Source organism: Petromyzon marinus, unplaced genomic scaffold (assembly GCF_048934315.1).
Source record: "Petromyzon marinus isolate PM22_M1 ecotype Great Lakes invasive population unplaced genomic scaffold, UKy_Petmar_22M1.pri1.0 PM_G_Scaffold_142, whole genome shotgun sequence".
Lineage (NCBI taxonomy): Eukaryota > Metazoa > Chordata > Hyperoartia > Petromyzontiformes > Petromyzontidae > Petromyzon > Petromyzon marinus.
The window spans coordinates 355190-382351 of record NW_027422698.1 but is presented as its reverse complement, the minus strand read 5'-3'; the positions used below and the strand labels follow the sequence as shown (position 1 = coordinate 382351).

The following is a 27162-nucleotide window of genomic DNA, read 5'->3' as shown; positions in this document are numbered from 1 at the left end:
TTTGACAGTAAACTTTTTGTTTATATATCCAACAACACAGCACGAAATAACATCATCGTCTGGCTAATCGGGACCTCCGTCAGCCTACCCCACACCACACAATGGTACCCACACGCTTACCCCTCCACCGTGGTGGTGGTGGTGGTGGAATTGGTGGTGGTAGCATTGGTGGTGTTGGATCGTGGTGGTGGTGGTGGTGTTCAGTTGGTGGCGGTGGTGGTGGTAGCATTCTTGGTGGTGGTGGTGGCGGTGGTGATGGCAGCATTGATGGTGTGGCGTTGTTGGTGGTGTTGCTGGTGCATCATGGTGGTGGTGGCGTTGTTGGTGGTGTTGGTGGTGGATCGTGGTGGTGGTGTTCAGTTGGTGGCGGCGGTAGTGGTGGTGTTTGTGGTGGATCGTGGTGGTGGTGGTGTTTAGCTGGTGGCAGTGGTGGTAGCATTCTTGGTGGTGGTGGCGTTGTTGGTGGTGTTGTTGGTGGTGGTGGTGGCATTGGTGGTGGTGTTGCTGGTGGTGGTGGCATTGGTGGTGGTGTTGCTGGTGCATCATGGCGGTGGTGTTCAGTGGGTGTTAGCGGTGGTGGTGGTGGTGGTGGTGTCGTTCAGTGTGTGTTAGTGGTGTTGGTGGTGGTGTTCAGTTGGTGGTGGTGGTGTTGGTGGTGGTGTCGTTCAGTGGGTGGGTGTTAGCGGTGGTGGTGGTGCTGTCGTTCAGTGGGTGTTAGCGGTGGTGGTGTTGGTGGTGGTGTCGTTCAGTGGGTGTTAGCGGTGGTGGTGTCGTTCAGTGGGTGTTAGCGGTGTTGGTGTTGGTGGTGGTGTTGTTCAGTGGGTGTTAGCGGTGGTGGTGTTGGTGCTGGTGTCGTTTAGTGGGTGTTAGCGGTGTTGGTGTCGTTCAGTGGGTGTTAGCGGTGTTGGTGTTGGTGGTGGTGTCGTTCAGTGGGTGTTAGTGGTGGTGGTGTTGGTGGTGGTGTCGTTCAGTGGGTGTTAGCGGTGGTGTTGGTAGTGGTGTCGTTCAGTGGGTGTTAGCGGTGGTGGTGTTGGTGGTGGTGTCGTTCAGTGGGTGTTAGCGGTGGTGGTGTTGGTGGTGGTGTCGTTCAGTGGGTGTTAGCGGTGGTGGTGGTGTTGGTGGTGTTGTCGTTCAGTGGGTGTTAGCGGTGGTGGTGTTGGTGTCGTTCAGTGGGTGTTAGCGGTGGTGGTGGTGGTGTCGTTCAGTGGGTGTTAGCGGTGGTGGTGGTGGTGTCGTTCAGTGGGTGTTAGCGGTGGTGGTGTTGGTGGTGGTGTCGTTCAGTGGGTGTTAGCGGTGGTGGTGTTGGTGGTGGTGTCGTTCAGTGGGTGTTAGCGGTGGTGGTGGTGAAGTTGGTGGTGTTGTTCAGTGGGTGTTAGCGGTGGTGGTGGTGTTGGTGGTGTTGTTCAGTGTGTGTTAGCGGTGGTGGTGGTGGTGGTGTCGTTCAGTGGGTGTTAGCGGTGGTGGTGTTCGTGGTGGTGTTGTTCAGTGGGTGTTAGCGGTGGCGTCAGCGATGTGCTCCAGCTCGTCGAGGTACCGCTGTCTCAGCGACCCCAGGTACGAGGCCAGGCCGGCTCCGTCCAGCCGCGAGTGTCGCGCCGCCTGGCCCAGCCTCGTCGCGAGGCGGTGGACGGCCGCTCGGTGCAGCACGGGCGCGGAGTCGGCCTGACGCTCCATCTGGGGGGGGTCGCGGAGGGGTCACGGGCGGCGGGGGGTCACGGGCGGGTCTCGGGGGGGTCGCGGCGGGGGTGTCAGCGGGGGTCAGCGTCGTTACCCAGCTCTTGCCGCCGATCCGCGCCAGCAGCCCCGTGGCGTCGCGCAGCAGGGAGGGCGGCAGCGATGACAGCGTGGCCATTTCCAGACCTGGACGCGGGGCACGCGGGGGGGGAGGGGGAGGGGGAGGAGGAGGGGGAGAGGGAGGAGGAGGGGGGGGGGAAGGCGACGGCTTCTTCTTCACGATGTTTGAGGCGCCGGCGGCCTCGGCAGGGCCATCCCCGCTCTGTGCCGCGATGCGTTTTTCCGGGCCGAGGGGTTTCCCCCCTCCCACTACCGGGACCTCGTGGAAATGCTCGGCAAATCTGAAAACCTGTTCCCTGGGGATCGGAGATCGGGTCACCGTTCTTTCCCCCAATGATGGTAATCGGTTGTGGCGCCGCAGGTTACTTTCTTGATGGGAGTTAAATAGAGATTTGTGATCGCGGGCCACTGATGCAGACTCCATCTCCTCGGCAACCCGCGACCGCCACCCATCCTTGCGGCGCCTCGCGGCTCTCCGAACCTCCGAGCGAGGGCTGCGGTAAGCCTCCTCATTCTCCGACGTGGGATTCTGTAGCCGATGACAGTGGGCCTGTCGCCATCCTGAACACCTCCTCTTGTCAGCCAGGGTCTCTGGGGAGGTCTGGACCGCGTACCCAAAGCAGCCATTTCAGCTGCATGAGTCACAGTCCTAAACCTCGCCCATTTACCCTCGACATCAGGAGGAGTGGGGGACGATGCCAATCCCAGCCGGCAGAGCATGCCACTAAGGGTTTGAATGGGGTCCTGGATGTACACCCACCACCGGAGTGAAAGAATTGCAGGTGCATCTTACAGATTACAAGTCGATGGTCAGTGGGCAGATCAGCTCCACGGTAGGTCCTGGTGTCAAGGACATGGGCTCGCATCCGCTGGTCCGTCACTATGTAGTCCAGCAGATGTTCTTGCTTGGACCCGGCATGCATCCATGATGTTGTGTGGATGCGGCGATGCCGGAACAGCGTGTTGGTATTTACAAGCCCATGGGCTGCACAAAAATGTAGCAGCCTCCTGCCGTTGTTATTGAGCTGGTCTGGCCCATGCCTTCCAATCACTCCAGACCAGGTGCATCATGACCAACTCGGGCATTCACCCAACAAGATGACTATCCCGAGGGGCCACTTTAGCTCGCACCTGTGACAGGAGGTCATAGAAGGCATCTGACTCATCGGCCTTGCCTGGATCCCTCCACGGATGTTCGTCTTCGGTGGGGGCATAAGTAACCACGACCACCACTCCTCACCTCCGGTTGTTGGGAAGGCGAGCCCAAAGTAGCCTGGAGCTTACAGCTTCCCAAACCTCACCGCCACGCTCCCACGCCCCCTTCATTCTTTTGTTTAGAAGAAGAGCCACTCCCTGTTGTTTGGCAGTCTCCTGCCGTGAGAAGAGGACTGTTCACCCCTCATGGTGGTAGGAGCCAGAGCCGGTCCACCGGACCTCCTGAATACCACAGAGATCCAGGCGGTACCGGTCCAGCTCCCGACAGAGGAGTGGCAGCCTCTCCTCCGCAGTGAGCGTTCGAACATTCCACGTGGCCACCCGTAGTGGTTTTTCGTTGTTTCTGGAGGAGCCCCGAGGGTAGATATTCAGTCTTCTGGCTCCGCCAAATGGGGTTTGGTCAGGAGACGTCATAGACGCCTGTCCCCCCGGGGCCTCCGGCACAAGCTTATTAGTTACATATTTCAGTTTAACTCGTGGTTTCGTGGTAATTAATTGAAGGTGGAAGGGTTACCAGCCCCTCGCACCTGTCCAGAGCCCCCGTTTAGCCCCTGTGGTGGATGCATTTGCCATGAGGGGAGGAGCCAATCAAAATTGGATCTCGCCCCAAAGCACTGTCCACGACAGAGTTGCCCATCCGGCACCGCGAGGAGGTAGGGGGTTGTTTTTCCGGACCACACACACACACACGTACACACACACGTACACACACACACACGTACACACACACACGCGTAGTACCGTAGTGCGTGTCCGGCGTGTGCCCCTGCACCAGCTTGTACGTGCACGTCACACGTGGCACCGTCCGCGAGTCGTCGGCACCAGCGGCTTTACCGTCACGACGGCCGGCCCAGGGCAGCTGCTGCTGCTGCTGATTGCGCGACTCCACCAGGAAGTGGCTGTTGGAGACGTTGGGGTAGAGGGTGGAGAGGTGGCTCAGCTCCAGGTGGTGGGTGGCGAAGATGGTGAACGTCTGGGGGAGGGGGGGGAGACACACAGGGGTGGTGAGGGTGGTGAGGGTGGTGAGTGGTGAGTGGTGAGTGTGAGTGGTGAGTGTGGTGAGTGTGAGTGGTGAGTGTTTGTGGTGAGTGTGAGTGGTCACCACCTTGCGCTGCAGGAGACACTCACAGACCGAGTGACAGATCCCCAGGGCCTCGTGGACCCCGGTGCCCCTCCCGAGCTCGTCGATGATCACCAGAGAGCGGTCGGTGGCTGTGCGAACTATGTAGTTCACCTGGGGTCATGGGGGTCACCGGGGGTCACCCACCCACTCACCCACCTACACACCCACCCACTCACCAACTCACTCACTCACTCACCCACCCACTCACACACCCAATCACCAACCCAATCACCCACCTACCCAACCACTCACCCACCCACTCACCCACCCACTCACACATCCACTCACCCACCCACTCACACACCCACTCACCAACCCACTCACCCACCTACCCAACCACTCACCCACCCACTCACCAACCCACTCACACACTCACCCACCCACTCACACACTCACCCACCAACCCACTCACCAATCCACTCACCCACCCACCCACTCACCCACCCTCTCACTCCCCACCCACCTCTCTCATCTCGATGGTGAAGGTGGAGGAGAGTGGCTGGATGTCGTCGTCCACACCGATGCGAGTGAAGATCTGATCAGCGATCCTCACGCAGGCAAAGTCGGCTGGTACGAAACAACCTGAAGCAGTGGTAGCACCCAAACACTCACTCACTTACTTACTCACCTACTCACTCACTCACTCAAACACTCACTCACTTACTTACTCACCTACTCACTCACTCAAACACTCACTCACTTTCTTACTCACCTACTCACTCACTCAAACACTCACTCACTTACTTACTCACCTACTCACTCACTCACTCAAACACTCACTCACTTACTTACTCACCTACTCACTCACTCACTCAAACACTCACTCATTTACTTACTCACCTACTCACTCACTCACCCAAACACTCACTCACTTACTTACTCACCTACTCACTCACTCAAACACTCACCTACTCACTTACTCACCTACTCAATCACCCACTCACTCACTTACTCACCCACTCACTCACCTACTCACTCAATCACCCACTCACTCACTCACCTACTCACTCACCTACTCACTCACTCACTCACCCACTCACTCACTCACCCACTCACTCACCCACTCAATCACTCACCCACTTACTCACCCACTCAATCACTCACCCACTCACTCACCCACCCACTCAATCACTCACCCACTCACTCACCCACCCACCCACTCAATCACTCACTCACCCACTCACTCAAACAGTCACTCACCCACCCACTCACTCACTCACTCACTGACTCACCCACTCAATCACTCACCCACTCACTCACCAACTCACTGACTCACTCACCCAATCACTCACCCACTCACCCACTCACTCACTCACCAACTCACTCATTCACCAACTCACCCACCCACTCACCAACCAACTCACTCACCAACTCACCCACCCATTCACCAACTCACTCACCCACCGACTCACTCACTCACCAACTCACCCACCCACTCACCAACTCACTCACTCACCCACCCACTCACTCACTCACTCACCAACTCACCCACCCACTCACCAACTCACTCACTCACCCACTCACTCACTCACCAACTCACTCACCCACTCACCAACTCACTCACTCACTCACCCACCCACTCACTCACTCACCAACTCACCCCCCCCCACCCACTCACCGATCTGTGCCATCACCTGGCAGAGTGCCACCTGTCTCAGCAGCGTGGACTTGCCGCTGTTGTTGGGCCCCGTGACAACGAGGAAGTTTGAGGCGTCCGACAGGAAGACGTCGTTAGGCACCAGCGGCCAGCCCAGCACCCGCTCCAGGATGGGGTGGCGAGCCCCCTTGAGGGCCAGCGTGTCAGAGAATTCCGGACGGACTGCAGCTCACCACAGACAGCGGGGGGGAGGTCACGGGGGGGAGGTCACGGAGGGGGAGGTCACGGGGGGGGAGGAGGTCACAGGGGGGGAGGTCACAGGAGGGAGGTCACGGGAGCGGAGGTCACGGGGGGTGAAGGTCACGGGGGCGGAGGTCACGGGGGGAGGTCACGGGGGTGACGATCACGGGGGGAGGTCACGGGGGGTGAAGGCCACTCACTCACCCACCCACCCACTCACCCACCCACTCACTCACTCACTCCCTCACTCACCCACTCACCCACTCAATCACCCACCCACTCACCCACTCACTCACCCACTCACTCACCCACCCACCGACTCACTCACCCACTCACTCACCCACTCACTCCCTCACTCACTCACCCACCCACTCACTCACCCACTCACTCACCCACTCACTCACCCACTCACTCATCCACCCACCCACCGACTCACTCACCCACTCACTCACCCACTCACTCCCTCACTCACTCACCCACCCACTCAGCCACCCACTCACCCACCCACCCACCCACTCACTCACCCACCCACTCACCCACCCACCCACCGCGTACCGGACTTGGTGAGCGTGGTGCGGTGAGCGAATGCCAGCAGCATGTCCACCATGGACACTGCGTCAGCAAGCTTGTAGAGACACACAATGTCCTCCCGGATCTCCGCAAACAGCTTGGACAACACCCTGGGCACGGAGACAGAGCGGGGGTCACCCTCCCCTCCCCAAAGGGTGTTGTGTAAAGAGTAGTGTACAGTAGTGTATAGTGTAGTGCATAGTGTAGTGTACAGTAGAGTATAGTGTAGTGTATAGTGTAGTGCATAGTGTAGTGTAGTAGTGTATAGTAATGTATAGTGTAGTGTACAGTAGTGTATAGTGTAGTGTATAGTGTAGTGCATAGTGTAGTGTATAGTGTACAGTAGTGTATAGTGTAGTGTATAGTGTACAGTAGTGTATAGTGTAGTGTATAGTGTAGTGCATTGTGTAGTGTATAGTGTACAGTAGTGTATAGTGTAGTGTATAGTGTAGTGTATAGTAGTGTATAATGTAGTGTATAGTGTAGTAGTGTATAGTGTAGTGTATTGTGTAGTGTATAGTAGTGTATAGTGTAGTGTATAGTAGTGTATAGTGTAGTGCATAGTGTAATGTACAGTGTACAGTAGTGTATAGTGTAGTGTATAGTAGTATAGTGTAGTGTATAGTGTAGTGTATAGTAGTGTATAGTGTAGTGTATAGTAGTGTATAGTGTAGTGTATAGTAGTGCATAGTGTAGTGTATAGTGTAGTGTATAGTAGTGTATAGTGTAGTGTATAGTGTAGTGTATATTGTAGTGTATAGTGCAGTGTATAGTAGTGTATAGTGTAGTGTATAGTGTAGTGTATAGTAGTGTAGTGTATAGTGTAGTGTATAGTAATGTATAGTGTAGGGTATAGTGTAGTGTATAGTAGTGTATAGTGTAGGGTATAGTATAGTGTATATTGTAGTGTATAGTAGTGTATAGTGTAGTGTATAGTGTAGTGTATAGTGTAGTGTATAGTGTAGTGTATATTGTAGTGTATAGTGTAGTGTATAGTGTAGTGTATAGTGTAGTGTATATTGTGGTGTATAGTGTAGTGTATAGTGTATAGTGTAGTGTATAGTAGTGTATAGTGTAGTGTATAGTGTAGTGTATAGTGTAGTGTATAGTGTAGTGTATAGTAGTGCAGGGCATAGCCAGGGGGTTCCTCTGCAACCCCCACAGGTAGACGGGGCAGTGAGTGGAGGAACAGATGGAGATTAGTCCACCACACTCTGCCTGGGGTAGGGGTGTTCTCTCACACGTTGGACATGAGGTAAATCTCCTCCACGGCCTCCTGGCTGCGGCAGTTCAGCCTCATGAGGTCCATGGTGGTGTAGCTGAGAAGGTTCCCACGTTTGCTCACCTGGTGAGTGAGGGGTGGTGAGTGGTGAGTGAGGGGTGGTGAGTGGTGAGTGAGGGGTGTGGTGAGTGGTGAGTGAGGGGTGGTGAGGGGTGGTGAGTGGTGAGTGAGGGGTGTGGTGAGTGGTGAGTGAGGGGTGGTGAGTGAGGGGTGGTGAGTGGTGAGTGAGGGGTGGTGAGTGGTGAGTGAGGGGTGGTGAGTGAGGGGTGGTGAGTGAAGGGTGGTGAGTGGTGGGGTGAGTGGTGGTGAGTGGTGAGTGAGGGGTGGTGAGTGGTGAGTGAGGGGTGGTGAGTGAGTGGTGAGTGAGGGGTGAGTGAGGGTGGTGAGTGGTGAGTGAGGTGTGGTGAGGGGTGAGTGAGGGGTGGTGAGTGGTGAGTGAGAGGTGAGTGAGGGTGGTGAGTGGTGAGTGAGGTGTGGTGAGGGGTGAGTGAGGGGTGGTGAGTGGTGAGTGAGGGGTGTGGTGAGTGGTGAGTGAGGGGTGGTGAGTGAGTGGTGAGTGAGGGGTGAGTGAGGGGTGAGTGAGTGGTGAGTGAGGGGTGGTGAGTGGTGAGTGAGGGTGGTGAGTGGTGAGTGAGGGGTGTGGTGAGTGGTGAGTGAGGGGTGGTGAGTGGTGAGTGAGGGGTGAGTGAGGGGTGAGTGAGTGGTGAGTGAGGGTGGTGAGTGGTGAGTGAGAGTGGTGAGTGGTGAGTGAGTGGTGGTGAGTGGTGAGTGAGGATGGTGAGTGGTGAGTGAGTGGTGGGGAGTGGTGAGTGAGGGTGGTGAGTGGTGAGTGAGGGTGGTGAGTGGTGAGTGAGAGTGGTGAGTGATGGGGTGAGTGGTGGTGAGTGGTGAGTGAGGGGTGGTGAGTGGTGAGTGAGGGGTGAGTGAGGGGTGGTGAGTGGTGAGTGAGTGGTGGTGAGTGAGTGGTGGTGAGTGGTGAGTGAGGGGTGGTGAGTGGTGAGTGAGTGGTGGTGAGTGAGTGGTGGTGAGTGGTGAGTGAGGGGTGGTGAGTGAGGGGTGGTGAGTGGTGAGTGAGGGGTGGTGAGTGGTGGTGAGTGAGGGGTGGTGAGTGGTGAGTGAGGGGTGGTGAGTGGTGAGTGAGGGTGGTGAGTGGTGAGTGAGGGGTGGTGAGGGGTGAGTGAGGGGTGTGGTGAGTGGTGCGCTGAGTGGTGAGTGAGGGGTGGTGAGTGAGGGGTGTGGTGAGTGGTGGGGTGAGGGGTGAGACTCACACATAGACACATAGACTCACACATAGACACATAGACTCACACATAGACTCACACATAGACACATAGACTCACACATAGACTCATAGACTCACACGTAGACACACACATAGACACATAGACTCACACATAGACACATAGAATCACACATAGACACAGACTCACACGTAGACACATAGACTCACACATAGTTCACACATAGACACATAGACTCACACAAAGACACATAGACTCACAGATAGACACAGACTCACACATAGTCTCACACCTAGACACATAAACTCACACATAGACTCTGGGTCTATGAGTGGTGAGTCTGTGAGTGGTGAGTCTATGAGTGGTGAGTCTGTGAGTGGTGAGTCTGAGTCTCTGTGTGATGAGTCTATGCGTCTCTGCGTGGTGAGTCTATGGGTCTCTGTGTGGTGAGTCTATGGGTCTCTGTGTGGTGAGTCTGTGGGTCTCTATGTGATGAGTCTATGGGTCTCTGTGTGGTGAGTCTATGGGTCTCTGTGTGATGAGTCTATGGGTCTCTATGTGATGAGTCTATGGGCTCTGTGTGAGTCTATGAGTCTCTGTGTGGTGAGTCTGTGGGTCTCTGTGTGGTGAGTCTGTGGGTCTCTGTGCGATGAGTCTATGGGTCTCTGTGTGATGAGTCTATGAGTCTGTGTGGTGAGTCTGTGAGTCTCTGTGTGATGAGTCTGTGAGTCTCTGTGCGATGAGTCTATGAGTCTGTGTGGTGAGTCTATGGGTCTCTGTGTGGTGAGTCTGTGGGTCTCTGTGCGATGAGTCTATGGGTCTCTGTGCGATGAGTCTATGAGTCTCTATGTGATGAGTCTATGAGTCTCTGTGTGGTGAGTCTGTGGGTCTCTGTGCGATGAGTCTATGGGTCTCTGTGCGATGAGTCTATGAGTCTGTGTGGTGAGTCTGTGAGTCTCTGTGTGATGAGTCTGTGAGTCTCTGTGCGATGAGTCTATGAGTCTGTGTGGTGAGTCTATGGGTCTCTGTGTGGAGAGTCTGTGGGTCTCTGTGCGATGAGTCTATGGGTCTCTGTGCGATGAGTCTGTGAGTCTCTATGTGATGAGTCTATGAGTCTCTGTGTGGTGAGTCTGTGGGTCTCTGTGCGATGAGTCTATGGGTCTCTGTGCGATGAGTCTATGAGTCTGTGTGGTGAGTCTGTGAGTCTCTGTGTGATGAGTCTGTGAGTCTCTGTGCGTTGACCTTGATGAAGACCTCTGGCAGACGCTGTTCGGGCTGCAGGGAGTGAGCGGACGTCTGGATGTAAAAGCCACGCAGGGCGCTGTAGCTCATGGACATGGGCAGGTTGTGAATCTCGGAGAGCTGTTTGATGATCTCTGGGAGAGAGAGAAAATGGGCAGGTTGTGAATCACGGAGAGCTGTTTGATGATCTCTGGGAGAGAGAGAATGGGCAGGTTGTGAATCTCGGAGAGCTGTTTGATGATCTCTGGGAGAGAGAGAATGGGCAGGTTGTGAATCACGGAGAGCTGTTTGATGATCTCTGGGAGAGAGAGAATGGGCAGGTTGTGAATCTCGGAGAGCTGTTTGATGATCTCTGGGAGAGAGAGAATGGGCAGGTTGTGAATCACGGAGAGCTGTTTGATGATCTCTGGGAGAGAGAGAATGGGCAGGTTCTGAATCTCAGAGAGCTGTGTAATGGTCTCTGGGAGAGAGAGAATGGGCAGGTTGTGAATCACGGAGAGCTGTTTGATGATCTCTGAGAGAGAGAGAATGGGCAGGTTGTGAATCTCGGAGAGCTGTTTGATGATCTCTGGGAGAGAGAGAATGGGCAGGTTGTGAATCTCGGAGAGCTGTTTGATGATCTCTGGGAGAGAGAGAATGGGCAGGTTGTGAATCACGGAGAGCTGTTTGATGATCTCTGGGAGAGAGAGAATGGGCAGGTTCTGAATCTCGGAGAGCTGTGTGATGGTCTCTGGGAGAGAGAATGGGCAGGCTGTGAATCACGGAGAGCTGTTTGATGATCTCTGAGAGAGAGAATGGGCAGGGGAGAGAGGGGGAAGAGTGGGGGAGAAAGGAGGAGAGGGGGGGGGGAGATGATGGTGGAACCCACGACCTCCTGCGTACCAGGCGAGGTACTTGACATCTCGCAGCCACCGTGATGATGACGATGATGAGAGAGACACGCAAACTCCAAACGTACAGCAGCAGGCGGTAGAGAGAGAGAGGAAGAGAGAGATACAAAGACGGCCGGGGAGGGCTACGGGTGGGTGAGCCGTGCCGTGCCTTCGATGTCTCCGACAGCCTCGGAGAGGATGCGCCGAGCGAGGTCCAGGAAGCCGTTGAGGCCGGGGCGCACGACGTGGCAGCGCCGTGTCCTGGCCGAGAGGAGGTTGCCCTTGCGGAAGGGCAAATCGTCGGTCAGCACCGTGCGCAGCTTGCCCAGGATCGCAGGGAACCTGGCACGGGGACAGCGGGGGAGGAGACGCGGTGGGGGTTGTGGTGTCGCCGCCGCCATCGACGCCGCCACCGTCGCCGACAACAACAACGACGACGACAACCGCCGTTCGCCACTAAGTGGCGATGACGTCACCACGACGCTTGTGCCAGGCCATGTGCACTTCAAGGCCACGTGAAGTGTTGAACGCACGCTGGCACGAAGGTCACGGGGCAGACCCAGGTGCCAGGGGGGGACTGACTGAGATGAGTGGCTGATGCACCACCTGTGCCCCCTACTGTGCCAACCCGCTGTGCTTTAGCCACCCGGCGCTCCGCTCGTTGTTGTGAGCGTCGCTCCACCGCCCTCCGTTGTTGTTGGAGGGCGACTACCTCCAACTGCCCAGTAGCATCCTTCACGAGCCTCCTCCACTGAGTCCGATCTCGACACCGCTGGTACCAGTCATCGGCAAGTCCACTCAGCTCCACGTCCTCCTGTACCACGTCACTCCATCTTCTCTAGCCCCCTCGATCCGGCTGAACAAAAGCTGTTTCGGCATGTGATGGCTGGGCATGCGGGCTACATGGCCCAGCCAACGCAGTGTTGCCTGCCGGAGGAGCTCACCGATGGGACCTTGCCCAGATCTTTCAAGGATTTGTGAGCTCCTCACACAATCCAGCCAGGTTAAACCCAGGATGGATCGTAGACAGGCCAGCCTAAATGTTTCTAACCAGCAAAGATGTTCCCTTAGGGGGGTCCACGTTTCACAGGCATAGAGAAGGGAGGGAATGACTGTGGCCGAGAAGACCTGAAGCTTAGTGCGGAGCGACAGACCAAGTAGCTTCCACACAGCATTACGCAACCGATGAAAAGATAATGCCGCTTGACCGATTCCGAGTGCTGTTAAACCGGAGCCGGTCATGAGCACACTGCCCAGGTATGGGAAACTCTCCACTCTCCCCACAACTATCCCATCACCAATTGGAAGTTGTGGGGGTGGAGTGTCCGATGGCACAAAATACCCAGGCAAGTGCTTAGTTTCAGTGGGTAAGGCTCCACCTCTTAGTGGCAAGCTCCAGGTTCAGCAGCAGTGCCTCCAACTCCTCCTTTGAGTGAGCAGCAATTCCCAGATCATCGGCATACATTACATGGTTGAACAATCGGGAGCCATCCCTTGACCGCACCCGGGCATCGATCAGCCTCCCATTCTATCTGTACCAGATGGGAATTCCTCCGGTACAGCTACTGAAGACTTCACGAACTACGTGGTCAAAATAGATGTTTAATAATGTGGGAGCCAGAGGACATCCCTGCCGCACCCCAAGGTGTACAGGGAATGGCTCCGACTCCCGGCCACGTAGATTTGCCTGGGCCCGCTCACTATCATGAAGGTCCTTAATGATCATGAGCAGAGGGTCAGGGACTTCGAAAGCACGAAGAACAACCCAGAGCCCAGGCCTACTGATGGTGTCATAGGCCTTGGTCAGGTCAATAAAGCAGAGATGTAGGTCTTGTTGGAATTCCCTATACCTATACTGTAGCAGACAGACAGAAAATATGACATGTGCAGGAACGCCTTTTCCTGAAACCGCATTGGGGTTCCGCATGCCTCTTCTAAGCGTGCCTTGCACGGCGATGTTGAATAATCCTTGCCAGGACCTTTCCCGGCACACTGAGGAGTGAGATACCCCTGTAGTTGTTACAGTCTGTACGGTCCCCCTTCTTAAAGAGGGGGACCACCAGGGCATTCTTCCAATCCTGCGGAACCCATCCAGTGGTCCAGACTGTTGTTATGATGTCATGTAGGACAGTTTGTGCACAAACGCCACCCTTCCTCAGCATTTTGCATGGGAGATCGTCTCTACCCGGTGCCTTTCCTGGTCTCAGACTCTGGATTGCCTTCAGTACTTCCTCAACAGATGGCACCTCAGCCAGCCACTCACAGGGGGTGACTTCTTCCAATATTTGAGGCACCGCAGCCTCAGTAGTGTCATCCCCACTTTGGCCCACAATGTTTTCCAGGTTGAGGGATTTTTCCTCCCCCAGGACCTCACAGAAATGCTCAGCAAATATGCAAACCTGTTCCTCGGGGTCGGAGATTTGGTCACTGTTCTTTCCCCTAATGATGGTAATAGGTGTGGCGCTGCAGGTTATATTTTTTTATGGAGTTAAAGAGCGATTTGTGATCGCGGGCCATTGAGGCAGACTCCATCTCCTCAGCAACCCGCGACCACCACCCATCCTTGCAGCACCTCACGGCTCTCCATACTTCCGAGCAAAGGTTACGGTAAGCCTCCTCATTCTCCGACGCGGGATGCTGTAGGCTATGAGAGTGGGCCTGTCGCTTTTCTCAGCCAGCCTGAGCACCTCCACTGTCAGCCAAGGTCTCTGGGGAGGTCTGGACCGTGTACCCAAAGCAGCCATTGCAGCTGCATGAGCCACAGTCCTAAATCTCGCCCATTGTCCCTCGACATTAGGAGGAGTGGGGGACGATGCCAACCCCAGCCACACTGAGACCAGGCCACTATGGGTTTAAATGGGGTCCTGGGTGTACACCCACCACCGGAGTGGAAGAATGGCAGGCGCATCTTACAGATGACTAGTCGATGGTCAGTGGGCAGATCAGTACCACGGTAGGTCCTGGTGTCAAGGACATGGGCCCGCATTCGCTGTTCCGTCACTATGACATCCAGTAGATGGCCTTGCTTAGACCCGGCATGCATCCATGATGTTGTGTGGATGCGCCGATGCCGGAACAGCGTGTTGGTAATTATAAGCCCATGGGCTGCACACAAATCTAGCAACCTCCTGCCGTTGTTATTGAGCTGATCTGGCTCATGCCTTCCAATCACTCCAGACCAGGTGTCAGCATCATGACCAACTCGGGCATTGAAGTCACCCAACAAGATGACTCTATCCCGAGGGTCCACTTTAGCTAGCACCTGTGACAGGAGGTTATAGGAGGCATCTGACTTATGCCTGCATCCTTCCACGGATGTTCATCTTCGGTGGGGGCATAACTAACCATGACCACCACTCCTCACCTCTGGTTGATGGGAAGGCGAGCCCAAAAAGTAGCCTGGGGCTTACAGCTTCCCACACCTCACCACCACGCTCCCACGCCCCCTTCATTCTTTTGTTTAGAAGAAGAGCCACTCCCTGTTGTTTGGTAGTCTCCTCCCCTGAGTAGAAGACTGTCCACCCCTCACGGTGGCAGGAGCCAGAGCCGGTCCACCGGACCTCCTGATTACCACAGAGATCCAGGCGGTACCGGTCCAGCTCCCGACAGAGAAGTGGCAACCTCTCCTCCGCAGTGAGCATTCGAACATTCTACGAGGCCATCCGTAGTGGCTTTTCGTTGTTAAAGGAGGAGCCCCGAGGGGAAGGATTCAGTCTCCTGGCTCCGCCAAATGGGGTTTGGCCAGGAGACGTCATAAATGCCTATCCCCCCGGGGCCTCCGGCACAAGCTTATTAATTACATTTTTCATTCATGGTTTGGTGATAATTAATTGAACGTAGATGGGTTACCAGCCCCTCGCACCCATGCAGAGCCCCCAATTGGCTGCTGTGGTGGCTACAAACGTCATTAAGGGAAAAGCCAAAAATCTAAATAGGCCCTCCCCCCATGGCACTGCCCACCACAGCGTTGCCATCCGGTACCAACGAGGAGGTAGGGGGTTGTTTTTGCCACCGTCACAACCCTCACCATCACCACCATCACCCTCACCACCGTCACCACCATCACCACCATCACCACCACCACCCACACCACCACCCCCACTACCACCACCACCACCACCACCACTACCACCGTCACCACCATCACCCCCACCACCACCCACACCTCCACCCCCACCACCACCACCACCACCGTCACCACCCCCACCATCACCACCACCTCCTCCACCACCCCCACCCACACCACCACCACCACCACCTCCTCGACCACCATCACCCCCACCACCACCACCCCCACCACCACCCCCACCACCACCCCCACCACCACCACCTCCTCCACCACCATCACCCCCACCACCGTCACCACAGTCACCACCTCCACCACCACCACCAGCCTGGTCTCCTCGTCACCTGCAGTCCAACAGGGAGCTCTGGTAGGCTGTCAGCAGTGGAGTCTTGCAGGGGCTGAGCGCTCGCTGGGAACACAGCAGGGGAGAGATAGGTGAGGGTGACACCTGCACCTGTCACTCACCACTCACCACCTCACCACTCACCACCTCACCACTCAACTCACCTCACCCTTCACTCAACACTCACCCACCCCTCACCAACCCCTCACCTCACCACTCACCTCACCTGCCACTCACCCTACCTGTGGGTGTTGTGGAGGCACCCCCAGTGGCAGCTGTCTCTGTGTGTGAGTCTGCTGTTGCCTAGGGGCACCCCCAGTGGCAGCTGTCTCTGTGTGTGAGTCTGCTGTTGCCTAGGGGCACCCCCAGTGGCAGCTGTCTCTGTGTGTGTCTGCTGTGGTCTAGGGGCACCCCCAGGGGCAGCTGTCTCTGTGTGTGAGTCTGCTGTTGCCTAGGGGCACCCCCAGTGGCAGCTGTCTCTGTGTGTGAGTCTGCTGTTGCCTAGGGGCACCCCCAGTGGCAGCTGTCTCTGTGGGTGAGTCTGCTGTAGCCTAGGGGCACCCCCAGTGGCAGCTGTCTCTGTGTGTGAGTCTGCTGTAGCCTAGGGGTACCCCCAGTGGCAGCTGTCTCTGTGTGTGAGTCTGCTGTGGCCTAGGGGCACCCCCAGTGGCAGCTTAATGATAATGATAGTGATCAATAATAATTAGTGATGATAGTGATCAATAATAATTAGTGATGACAGTGATTAACAATAATTAGTGATGATAGTGATCAATAATAATTAGTGATGACAGTGATTAACAATAATTAGTGGTGATAGTGATCAATAATAATTAGTGATGACAGTGATGAACAATAATTAGTGGTGATAGTGATCAATAATAATTAGTGATGACAGTGATTAACAATAATTAGTGATGATAGTGATTAACAATAATTAGTGATGATAGTGATCAATAATAATTAGTGATGACAGTGATTAACGATGATTAGTGATGATGGTGATTAACAATAATTAGTGGTGATAGTGATCAATAATAATTAGTGATGACAGTGATGAACAATAATTAGTGGTGATAGTGATCAATAATAATTAGTGATGACAGTGATTAACAATAATTAGTGATGATAGTGATTAACAATAATTAGTGATGATAGTGATTAACAATAATTAGTGATGACAGTGATTAACGATAATTAGTGATGATAGTGATTAACAATAATTAGTGATGACAGTGATTAACAATAATTAGTGATGACAGTGATTAACAATAATTAGTGATGACAGGGATTAACAATAATTAGTGATGATGGTGATTAACAATAATTAGTGATGATGGTGATTAACAATAATTAGTGATGATAGTGATCAATAATAATTAGTGATGACAGTGATTAACAATAATTAGTGATGATAGTGATCAATAATAATTAGTGATGACAGTGATTAACAATAATTAGTGATGACAGTGATCAATAATAATTAGTGATGACAGTGATTAACAATAATTAGTGATGATAGTGATTAACAATAAGTAGTGATGATAGTGATTAACAATAATTAGTGATGATAGTGATTAACAATAATTAGTGATGACAGTGATCAATAATAATTAGTGATGATAGTGATTAACAATAATTAGTGATGATAGTGATTAATGATAATTAGTGATGGTAGTGATTAACAATAATTAGTGATGACAGTGATTAATGATAATTAGTGATCATAGCGATGAACAATAATTAGTGATGACAGTGATTAATGATAATTAGTGATGGTAGTGATTAACAATAATTAGTGATGACAGTGATCTTGGGCAGGCGATGTAACCTGCAGTGGAGACACCAACTCCAGGACATGCTTGAGGTGGATGGCGTAGTTGATCTTAGACTCAGAAGTTCTCAACTGGAACAGGGTGGATGGATAGACAGATACATAGATAGATACATTTTGATTTAAAGCTTTCGTGACCGCAGGGATTCATATTCTTGGTTCTTTCGGTAAAGTCACCACGTAGAAAGGGAAACTATAAAATAATAAAAATATAAAACAATAAAATTATCACGAAGTTTCGACTGCAACACAAGTAATCATCATCAAGGTGTGAAAACCACAGCAAGAAAATTGTATTGTTTTATATTTATATTATTTCCCTTCTACGTGACTTTACCGAATATAGATAGATACATGTAGAGATAAATATAGACAAATAAATAGATCACTAAATAGCCTCTCTCTCTACATCACGGGTGGGGAACCTTTTTTCTACCAAGGGCCATTTGGATATTTACAACATCATTCGCGGGCCATACAAAATTGATCAACTTAAAAATTAGCCCGTTATATCCGGTCAAACGTTTAATTAACTCGCCCCTAATGCGATGGGCTGGAACTGCTTCTCTTTGGCGAAGCGTTTGGTGATGTTAGCCGGTATTGACGATGTTTGTTGCTACTCGCAACTGCTCTTCCAGGTTTGCTCTACCTAGATTTATTGAATTTCGAGTCCTGCCTGCGGTTGCCTTGGCAGGGCCAGAGACCGGACGTTCCCCACCCCTGTTTAACGTGATGAAGGGGTACTGTGTGGTGCTGAGCGAGGTGATGCTGATGATGATTAAAGTGATCATCTCACCGTCTCTGTCTTAGGGATTTGAATCAGCATTGAGAGCAGGTGGTCTACATCCAGAAACTGACTGATAGCTGCACACACATACACACAGACATCACACATATACACACAGACACACACACACAGACATACACAACAACAACAACCGCCATTCGCCACTAAGTGGCGGTGACGTCACCACGACGCTTGTGCCAGGCCATGTGCACCTTGAGGCCACATGAAGTGTCGAACGCCCACCGGCAGGTGGTCACGGGGCAGACCCAGGTGCCACGGGTCGACTGACTAAGATGACTGAGATGACTGGCTGATGCACCACCTGTGCCCCCTACTGTGCCAACTTGCTGTGCTTTAGCCAGCCGGCGCTCCGCTCGTCGTTGTGAGCGTCGCTCCTCCGCCCTCCGTTGTTGTTGGAGGGCGACTGCCTCCAACTGCCCAGTAGCGTCCTTCACGAGCCTCCTCCACAGAGGCCGATCTTGACACCGCTGGTACCAGTCATCGGCAAGTCCACTCAGCTCCACGTCCTCCTGTACCACATCACTCCATCTCTTCTCTAGCCCGTGCCGCGCCCGTTTAGCCCCCTCAATCCGGCCGAACAAAATCTATTTGGGCATGTGGTGATTGGGCATGCGGGCTACATGGCCCAGCCAACGCAGTCTTGCCTGCCGGAGGAGCTCACCGATGGGACTTTGTCCAAATTTTTCGAGGATTTGTGAGCTCCTTACACAATCCAGCCTGGTTAAACCCAGGATTGATCGTAGGCAGGCCAGCCTAAATATTTCTAACCGGCGAAGATGTTCCATTAGGGGGGTACACGTTTCACAAGCGTAGAGAAGGGAGGGAAGACCCGAAGCTTCGTGCGGAGCGACAGACCAGGTAACTTCCACACAGCGTTACGCAACCGATTAAAAGATAATGCCGCTCGACTGATTCGGAGTGAGACCTCTGCTGTTAAACCGGAGCCGGTCATGAGCACATTGCCCAGGTATGGGAAACTCTCCACTCTCTCCACAACTGCCCCATCACCCACATACCCACTCACCCACCCACCCAACCACTCACTCACCCACTCACCCACCCACCCACTCACTCACCCACTCACCCACCCACATACCCACCCACCCACTCAGCCACCCACCCACCAACCCACCCACCCACCGGCCTGCACTCTATAGAAGTTGTCTTCCTGCATCAGCTCATCCACACAGTCGAGACGGCCTCTGAGCGTCTCTTCGTCCACCAGCGGCTCGTGGATGTTGGCTCTGAGCCGGCGCGCTCCTCCACGCGTCCTCGTGTAGTTGAGCACCCCGAATAGCGAGTGGGAGCTCCTGGGTGCACGCTCGCACGCACACACACACACACACGGGTGGAGGAGGGTCACACACACACCAACACACACCCACACACACTCACACCACACTCGCACCCACACATACACGCACACACACCAACACACACACACTACCACACTTGCACCCACACACACCCCCACACACACCAACACACACCAACACACACACCAACACACACACACCAACACAAACCACAAAACAACAACAACCACCATTCGCCACTAAGTGGCGGTGACATCACCACGACACTTGTGCCAGGCTATGTGCACCCTGAGGCTACGTGAAGTGTCGAACGCCCGCTGGCAGGAGGTCACGGGGCAGACCCAGGTGCCACGGGTCGACTGACTGAGATGACTGGCTGATGCACCACCTGTGCCCCCTACTGTGGCAACCTGCTGTGCTTTAGCCACCCGGCGCTCCGCTCGTTGTTGTGAGCGTCGCTCCTCTGCCCTCCATTGTTGTTGGAGGGCGACTGCCTCCAACTGCCCAGTAGCGTCCTTCATGAGCCTCCTCCACAGAGGCCGATCTTGACACCGCTGGTACCAGTCATCGGCAAGTCCACTCAGCTCCACGTCCTCCTGTACCACATCACTCCATCTCTTCTCTAGCCCGTGCCGCACCCGCTTAGCCCCCTCAATCCGGCCGAACAAAAGCTGTTTCGGCATGCGGTGGCTGGGCATGCGGGTTACATGACCTATCCGAGGGGCCACTCTATCCCGAGGGGCCACTTTAGCCAGCACCTGCGACAGGAGGTCATAGAAGGCATCTGACTCATCGGCTTTGCCTGCATCCCTCCACGGATGTTCATCTTCGGTGGGGGCATAAGTAACCACGACCACCATTCCTCGCCTCGGGTTGATGGGAAGGCGAGCCCAAAGTAGCCTGGGGCTTACAGCTTCCCACACCTCACCGCCACGCTCCCACGCCCCCTTCATTCTTTTGTTCAAAAGAAGAACCACTCCCTGTTTTTTGGCAGTCTGCTGTCCCGAGTAGAGGACTGTCCACCCCTCATGGTGGCAGGAGCCAGAGCCAGTCCACCGGACCTCCTGAATGCCACATAGATCCAGGCGGTACCGGTCCAGCTCCCGACAGAGGAGTGGCAGCCTCTCCTCCGCAGTGAGCGTTCGAACATTCCACGTGGCCACCCGTAGTGGTTTTTCGTTGTTTCTGGAGGAGCCCCGAGGGTAGATATTCAATCTCCTGGCTCCACACACAACCACACACACCACACACACCCACACACCACACACACCAACACACACACCAACACACACACACCAACACACAGAAGGGGGAGCGGCTATCCCCGCTAGCGAGGGAAGAGGAGGCATCGTCTACCGGGGGTCGTGGGAGTTGCGCAGCAGCTCCAGGTTGGCGGCCGTTGTGCCGTCGATCATGGCGGTGCGCTCACTGCCGCAGAAGGAGACGCGCACGGAGGCCGGGGCGAGCACCACGCCCTGGATGAACTCCACATACTGCAGCAGCGCCGCCGGCGAAGCCAGGCAGTAGTATCTGGGGGTGGTCGGCAGGGGGGAGGGTGAGAGGGGGGTGGGTGAGTGGGTGGATGAATGGATGGGTGAGTGGATGGGTGGGTGGGTGAGTGAGTGGGTAACCCTAACCCTAACCACTCCATCTCTTCTCTAGCCCGTACCGTGCCCGTTTAGCCCCCTCGATGCGGCCGAACAAAAGCTGTTTGGGCATGCGGTGGCTGGGCATGCGGGCTACATGGCCCAGCCAACGCAGCCTTGCCTGCCGGAGGAGCTCACCGGTGAGCTCCTCACCCGCTCACCCACACACTCACCCACACACTCACTCACCCACTCACCCACCCACTCACCCACCCACACACACATCCACACACACACCTACACACACCCACTCACTTCCCCTGCACGTCCATGAGTACGGTGGCCATGTGGGGCACGCAGAGCCTTCGCACGGCGTCCATGCCCCGCTCCTCGTTGAAATATTTCCTCAGCACCGTGGTCACGTGGGCCTCCTGCACACGCACTCACCACGAGGTGGCAGCACCCACTGTGGTGCGTCTGTGGGTCTCTGGTGAGTCTGTGGGTCTCTGTGTGGTGAGTCTATGGGTCTCTGTATGGTGAGTCTTTGGGTCTCTGTGCGATGAGTCTATGGGTCTCTGTGTGGTGAGTCTGTGGGTCTCTGTGTGATGAGTCTAGGAGTCTCTGTGTGGTGAGTCTATGGGTCTCTGTATGTGATGAGTCTATGGGTCTCTGTGTGATGAGTCTATGGGTCTCTGTGTGGTGAGTCTGTGGGTCTCTGTGTGATGAGTCTAGGAGTCTCTGCGTGATGAGTCTGTGGGTCTCTGTGTGATGAGTCTATGGGTCTCTGTGTGATGAGTCTATGGGTCTCTGCGTGGTGAGTCTATGGCTCTCTGTGTGATGAGTCTAGGAGTCTCCGCGTGGTGAGTAGTGGCGATGCCCTCCGTGCGTGCTCACAGGGAAGTAGTCCCTCAGCAGGGTGAACATTTTGCTGGCGTTTGGGTTGCAGGCCGTTTGGGGCATCACCACCTCCAGCGGGCGTAGCACCTGCAGCTTGGTGATCGCCTGAACAAGCAGCAGCAGCAACAGCAGCAGCAGCAGCAGCGCCAGCAACGAGAATAACAGGCTGAGGTGCAGCAGGAGGAGGTCACGGGACAGACCCAGGTGCAGTGCGTTGACTGCTGTGCCAGGCTAGGTGCACCAGGAGGAGGTCACAGGACAGACCCAGGTGCAATGGGTTGACTGCTGTGCCAGGCTAGGTGCACCAGGAGGAGGTCACGGGACAGACCCAGGTGCAGTGGGTTGACTGCTGTGCCAAGCTAGGTGCATGAGGTAAGGTAAAATTAAAAAACTAGTGTTTAATAGTTTAATACTAACTTAACCTGTCAATGTATATAAATATACTGCATACCTGCAGAATAACGACACGCACACATTGGCACGTAGCTACTTACGTGGCTACTGGGTCCCGCACTTTCAAGGGCCCCGCGCTAAACGCTTTCAAGCGATCAATTCCGGTTCGGTGATTCTGCTCTCTTACCAGAGTACGAAACCACCCTTCAGCTTTTACGAACGGCCGAGTGTGTTGAAGGTTCAGTTTCAGTTTTCAGTTTATTTTGGGTATAGCCCTGTGAGCCATCCGGCTCTTGAATCGGAGTGCAACCGCAACAAACCAACAAACCAACAAAAACACGACCAAGAAAAGCATCAAATTTTGACTTAAAGCTTTCGTGACTGCAGTGATTCATATTCTCAGCTCTTTCGGTAAAGTCACGTTGAAGGGAAACAATAAAATAATAAGCACAGAGACAATTTAAACCGAGAAGATGTATTCTGGCTTAGCAATCATTGTAAGGATTTGATAAACTATTTCAGGTCTTAATTGATTGTTCACGCTTACGGTGGCTTTCAGACAGCATACATTAATTTTTCGTCTCCCCCCTCCTCTTTTCAGAACATAGATGGACTCGTCATTCTAAATAAACTGACAAATCGTGGCGCCAACGTATTTTTATAAATAAATAAATGCACCGATTATAAATAAATAAATTAATGTGAACCGCCACTTCTTTCAAATGTTTCTTGCCGTTGGTTTTGACATCTGATGATGACCGTTTGTGTTATGGTTGAAACGTCGTGAGAATTTTTATAGTTTTATATATATTTTAGTATTTTATTGTTTCCCTTCAACGTGGTGACTTTACCGAAAGAGCTAAGAATATGAATTACTGCTGCAGTCACGAAAGCTTCAAATCAAAACAACCACAACCACAAAGAAAACTTAGGTTAGAGATGTGTCGCATTATCCGGCCGTACAGCAAGTGACAAAAATGACAATCGCTTTACCGCGCAGGTGAAGAATGTGCGTGTTTTAGTTTTTAATTCAGGGCCCGGTTCATAACACGCACTGCACAGGAGGGGGGGGGCCCTTTGTGTTCGTGCACGGAGAGAGAAGGAGGGGCGGAGGCTGACCTTGACGTAGGGCTGGCTGTCGGGGAACTGACACAGCACCAGCTCGGGGCAGCGCAGGTCGATGCTGGCCAGGCCGACCTCGCCCCGAGCGATACCTCGGCCCTCTGCCAACGCCACCACCACCGACCTCGCCTCCACTTCCTCCTCCTCCTCCTCGTCGCCGGCGTCGGCGTCGTCAGTCGTGGAGAACGAGGTCGCTGCGGGGCCACAAGAGAGACGGGGTGCTGCCTCCTGTCGTGAGTCGATGAACGGTGGTGAGTCTACGGGTCTCTGTGTGAGTCTATGGGTCTCTGTGTGAGTCTATGGGTCTCTGTGTGAGTCTACGGGTCTCTGTGTGAGTCTACGGGTCTCTGTGTGAGTCTATGGGTCTCTGTCTGAGTCTATGGGTTTTTGTGTCAGTCTATGGGTCTCTGTGTGAGTCTATGGGTCTCTGTGTGAGTCTACGGGTCTCTGTGTGAGTCTACGGGTCTCTATGTGAGTCTACGGATCTCTGTGTGAGTCTACGGGTCTCTGTGTGAGTCTACGGGTCTCTGTGTGAGTCTACGGGTCTCTGTGTGAGTCAATGGGTATCTGTGTGAGTCTATGGGTCTCTGTGCGAGTCTACGGGTCTCTGTGTGAGTCTATGAAGGGTGGCGAGTCTATGGGTCTCTGTGTGAGTCTATGGGTTTCAGTGTTAGTCTACGGGTCTCTGTGTGAGTCTATGGGTTTCTGTGTGAGTCTACGAGTCTCTGTGCGAGTCTATGGGTCTCTGTGTGAGTCTATGGGTTTCTGTGTGAGTCTATGGGTCTCTGTGTGAGTCTATGGGTCCTGTGTGAGTCTATGGGTTTCTGTGTGAGTCTATGGGTCTCTGTGTGAGTCTATGGGTCTCTGTGCGAGTCTACGGGTCTCTGTGTGAGTCTATGAAGGGTGGTGAGTCTATGGGTCTCTGTATGAGTCTATGAAGGGTGGTGAGTCTACGGGTCTCTGTGCGAGTCTATGGGTTTCTGTGTGAGTCTACGGGTCTCTGTGTGAGTCTACGGGTCTCTGTGCGAGTCTACCGGTGGACGTGGTGGCCCTGCTGCTGCTGCCGGGCGCATGCCGCTGGCGTTGCCGCCGCGAGCCGCCTGGCGCCGCACGGAACCGGGAAGAGGGGAGGGGCGCCCGCGGGGCCCAGGAGGAGAAGCCTGGCATCACCACGGTGGGAGCATCACCGCAGCCGCCACCGCCACCACCGCCGCGGGCCCTGCCGCCGCCGCTGGTGGTTGTGGCGGTGTCGGCGTTGCCGCTCCGGTCGGCCAATCCCGACTCTGGGAACAAGAGAAACGGGGGGGGGGGGGGGGGCGGACGGAGACTTAATTAAAGCGGTCCGTTTTCTTCGGGGCTCCTCGCGCTCACGGCCCTGTTCCAACGCGGCACGGGGGGAGCGCGATGGCACCAGAAGGCCGACATCGTTCAAGAGAGAGGCTTCACCAAAAACAGAAGCGAGAGAGCTTGCATACTTCGACAGCTGGCGAGGAACGACGCCTCCCTCTCGTCTCCCCCCCCCCACCGCCCACCAACCCCAGCGAGGTCTTGTGCGAAATCCTGTTTGGCAGGATTAATTGTGCTCCCCTTTACAAGACCCTAGTGGAGGGAGCGAGCTGATTTTCTAAAGGGAGGGGGGGGAGAGGCTGCGTAGGGCCACACATTCGCTCGACGCAACATCACAGAACGGTGCCCGGAATGGAAAGCCGTGGGCTTGTCGGGGCCTTAATGCTCCGCAGGGAGCGGAGAGCAGCGAGATGCAATCTGTTCCTTAAACCTGCCGTGACCGCAGGAATTCATGTTGTTGAGTTATTTCGGCAAAAACTCACGTAGGTACGAAAACATTTTAATGGATCACGACGTTTGGATCGCGACACAAGCAACCGTCACCAGGTGTGAAACGAACACAGCAGGTGGACCGCCGATGTAGGGGCTGACGTAGGAGCAGTCCACGTGACCTCACCAAAAGAACCAAAGGATATGGAGCAAGAGGAGCCAAAGTACGGTAATCCGTCAACATCAAAATAATCCGCGGAGAGGCGTCATCCCCCTCAGGGGCGGAGCCAGGATTTTCAGCCCGGGGTGACATTCAACAAATGTTAACTTCAAGAATGATTAGAGATTTCGATTTAAAGCTTTCGTGACTGCAAGGATTCATCTTCTTTGGTTCTTGCGGTAAAGTCACCACGTAGAATGAGAATAAAATAATAAAACAATAAAAGTCTCACGACGTTTCGGCCACAACACAAGTGGCCTTCTTCAGGTTTAAAGGGACAGACCTGTTGGGACGACAGGTGGCCTGAAGAAGGCCACCTGCGTTGCGGCCGAAACGTCGTGAGAATTTTATTGTTTTATTTTATTATTTTATTCTCATTCTACGTGGTGGTGACTTTACCGAAAGAACAAAAGAAGATGATTAGAGAGTCAGGCTTGTTGAACCAGACGCCATCGGTTTGGCGACACGCTCTGACGGTGCAGTTACACGAAGTCCGCCGGACCGAGTGTCGTGCACTTACACGCACAATGTTTCAGATTTTTCGATTTTTTATTTTTTTTCGGGGGTGACAATTGTCTAACCCTGTCACCCCGCCCCCTGGCTCCGCCGCTGATTGCCCTCCTGCACTCTCTCCGACCTTGCATCCTGGAGTGGCGTGCCGCGGGCGTGGAGCTGAGCAAAGACGAGGAGGCGGAGGAGGTGGAGGCGGAGGTGGTGGTGCTGTGTAGCTTGGCTCTGGTCTTTGTGCGCCGGGAAGAATCCAGCAGTAGGCCAAACGAGTACTTGGGACCCTTCGTGGACATCCTGCAACCAAGCCTGGGGGTGAGCGAGATGTTGACTACCTCACCTGGTATACAGCAAGAGGTCGTGTGTTCCACCACCATCATCATCATCATCATCACGGTGGCTAGGAGATGTTGACTACCTCGCCTGGTATACAGCAAGAGGTTGTGGGTTCCACCATCATCATCATCACGGTGGCTAGGAGATGTTGACTACCTCGCCTGGTGTACAGCAGGAGGTCGTGGGTTCCACCATCATCATCATCACGGTGGCTAGATGTTGACTACCTCGCCTGGTATACAGCAGGTCGTGGGTTCCACCACCACCATCATCATCACGGTGGATAGGTGATGTTAACTACCTCGCCTGGTATACAGCAGGAGGTCGTGGGTTCCACCACCATCATCATCATCACTGTGGCTAGGAGATGTTAACGCCTGAGCCTGGCAGTGATTAGGAAGCTTGGGGAATATTCAAATCTGTGCGAGGGGCTTAACGCTGCTCAAACGATGAGGATCTGCGAGATTACCTCATCCGATTTCAAAAGAGCGGATCACCTGTCAGACACACACACAGACATCACACACACACACAAGACACACACAGACATCACACACACAAGACACACACATGCATCACACACACACACAGACATCACACACACGACACACACAGACATCACACACACAGCCATCACACACACACACAAGACACACAGACATCACACACACAACACACACACAAGACACACACAGACATCACACACACATCATACACACAGACATCACACACAGACATCACACACACAGACACACACAAGACACACACAGACATCACATACA

The 27162-nt window shown here is 53.9% G+C and overlaps 1 protein-coding gene across 1 annotated transcript; it reads right to left on the bottom strand.

The window, feature by feature from the left end:
- On the bottom strand, positions 1–27162 carry LOC142910380 (mutS protein homolog 4-like). Its single transcript, XM_076059989.1, has 21 exons — positions 26850–27162; positions 26175–26341; positions 24576–24824; positions 23539–23735; positions 22024–22131; positions 21445–21560; positions 20900–21073; positions 19368–19537; positions 18216–18283; positions 17417–17491; positions 15587–15651; positions 11341–11518; positions 10305–10433; positions 7781–7884; positions 6525–6649; positions 5751–5951; positions 4596–4714; positions 4115–4243; positions 3751–3982; positions 1772–1860; positions 1–1674 (listed from the first exon to the last, which is right to left on the bottom strand). Exons 1-21 carry the CDS (start codon positions 26852–26854, stop codon positions 1483–1485), a joined length of 2892 nt encoding a protein of 963 aa, XP_075916104.1. The 5' UTR covers positions 26855–27162; the 3' UTR covers positions 1–1482.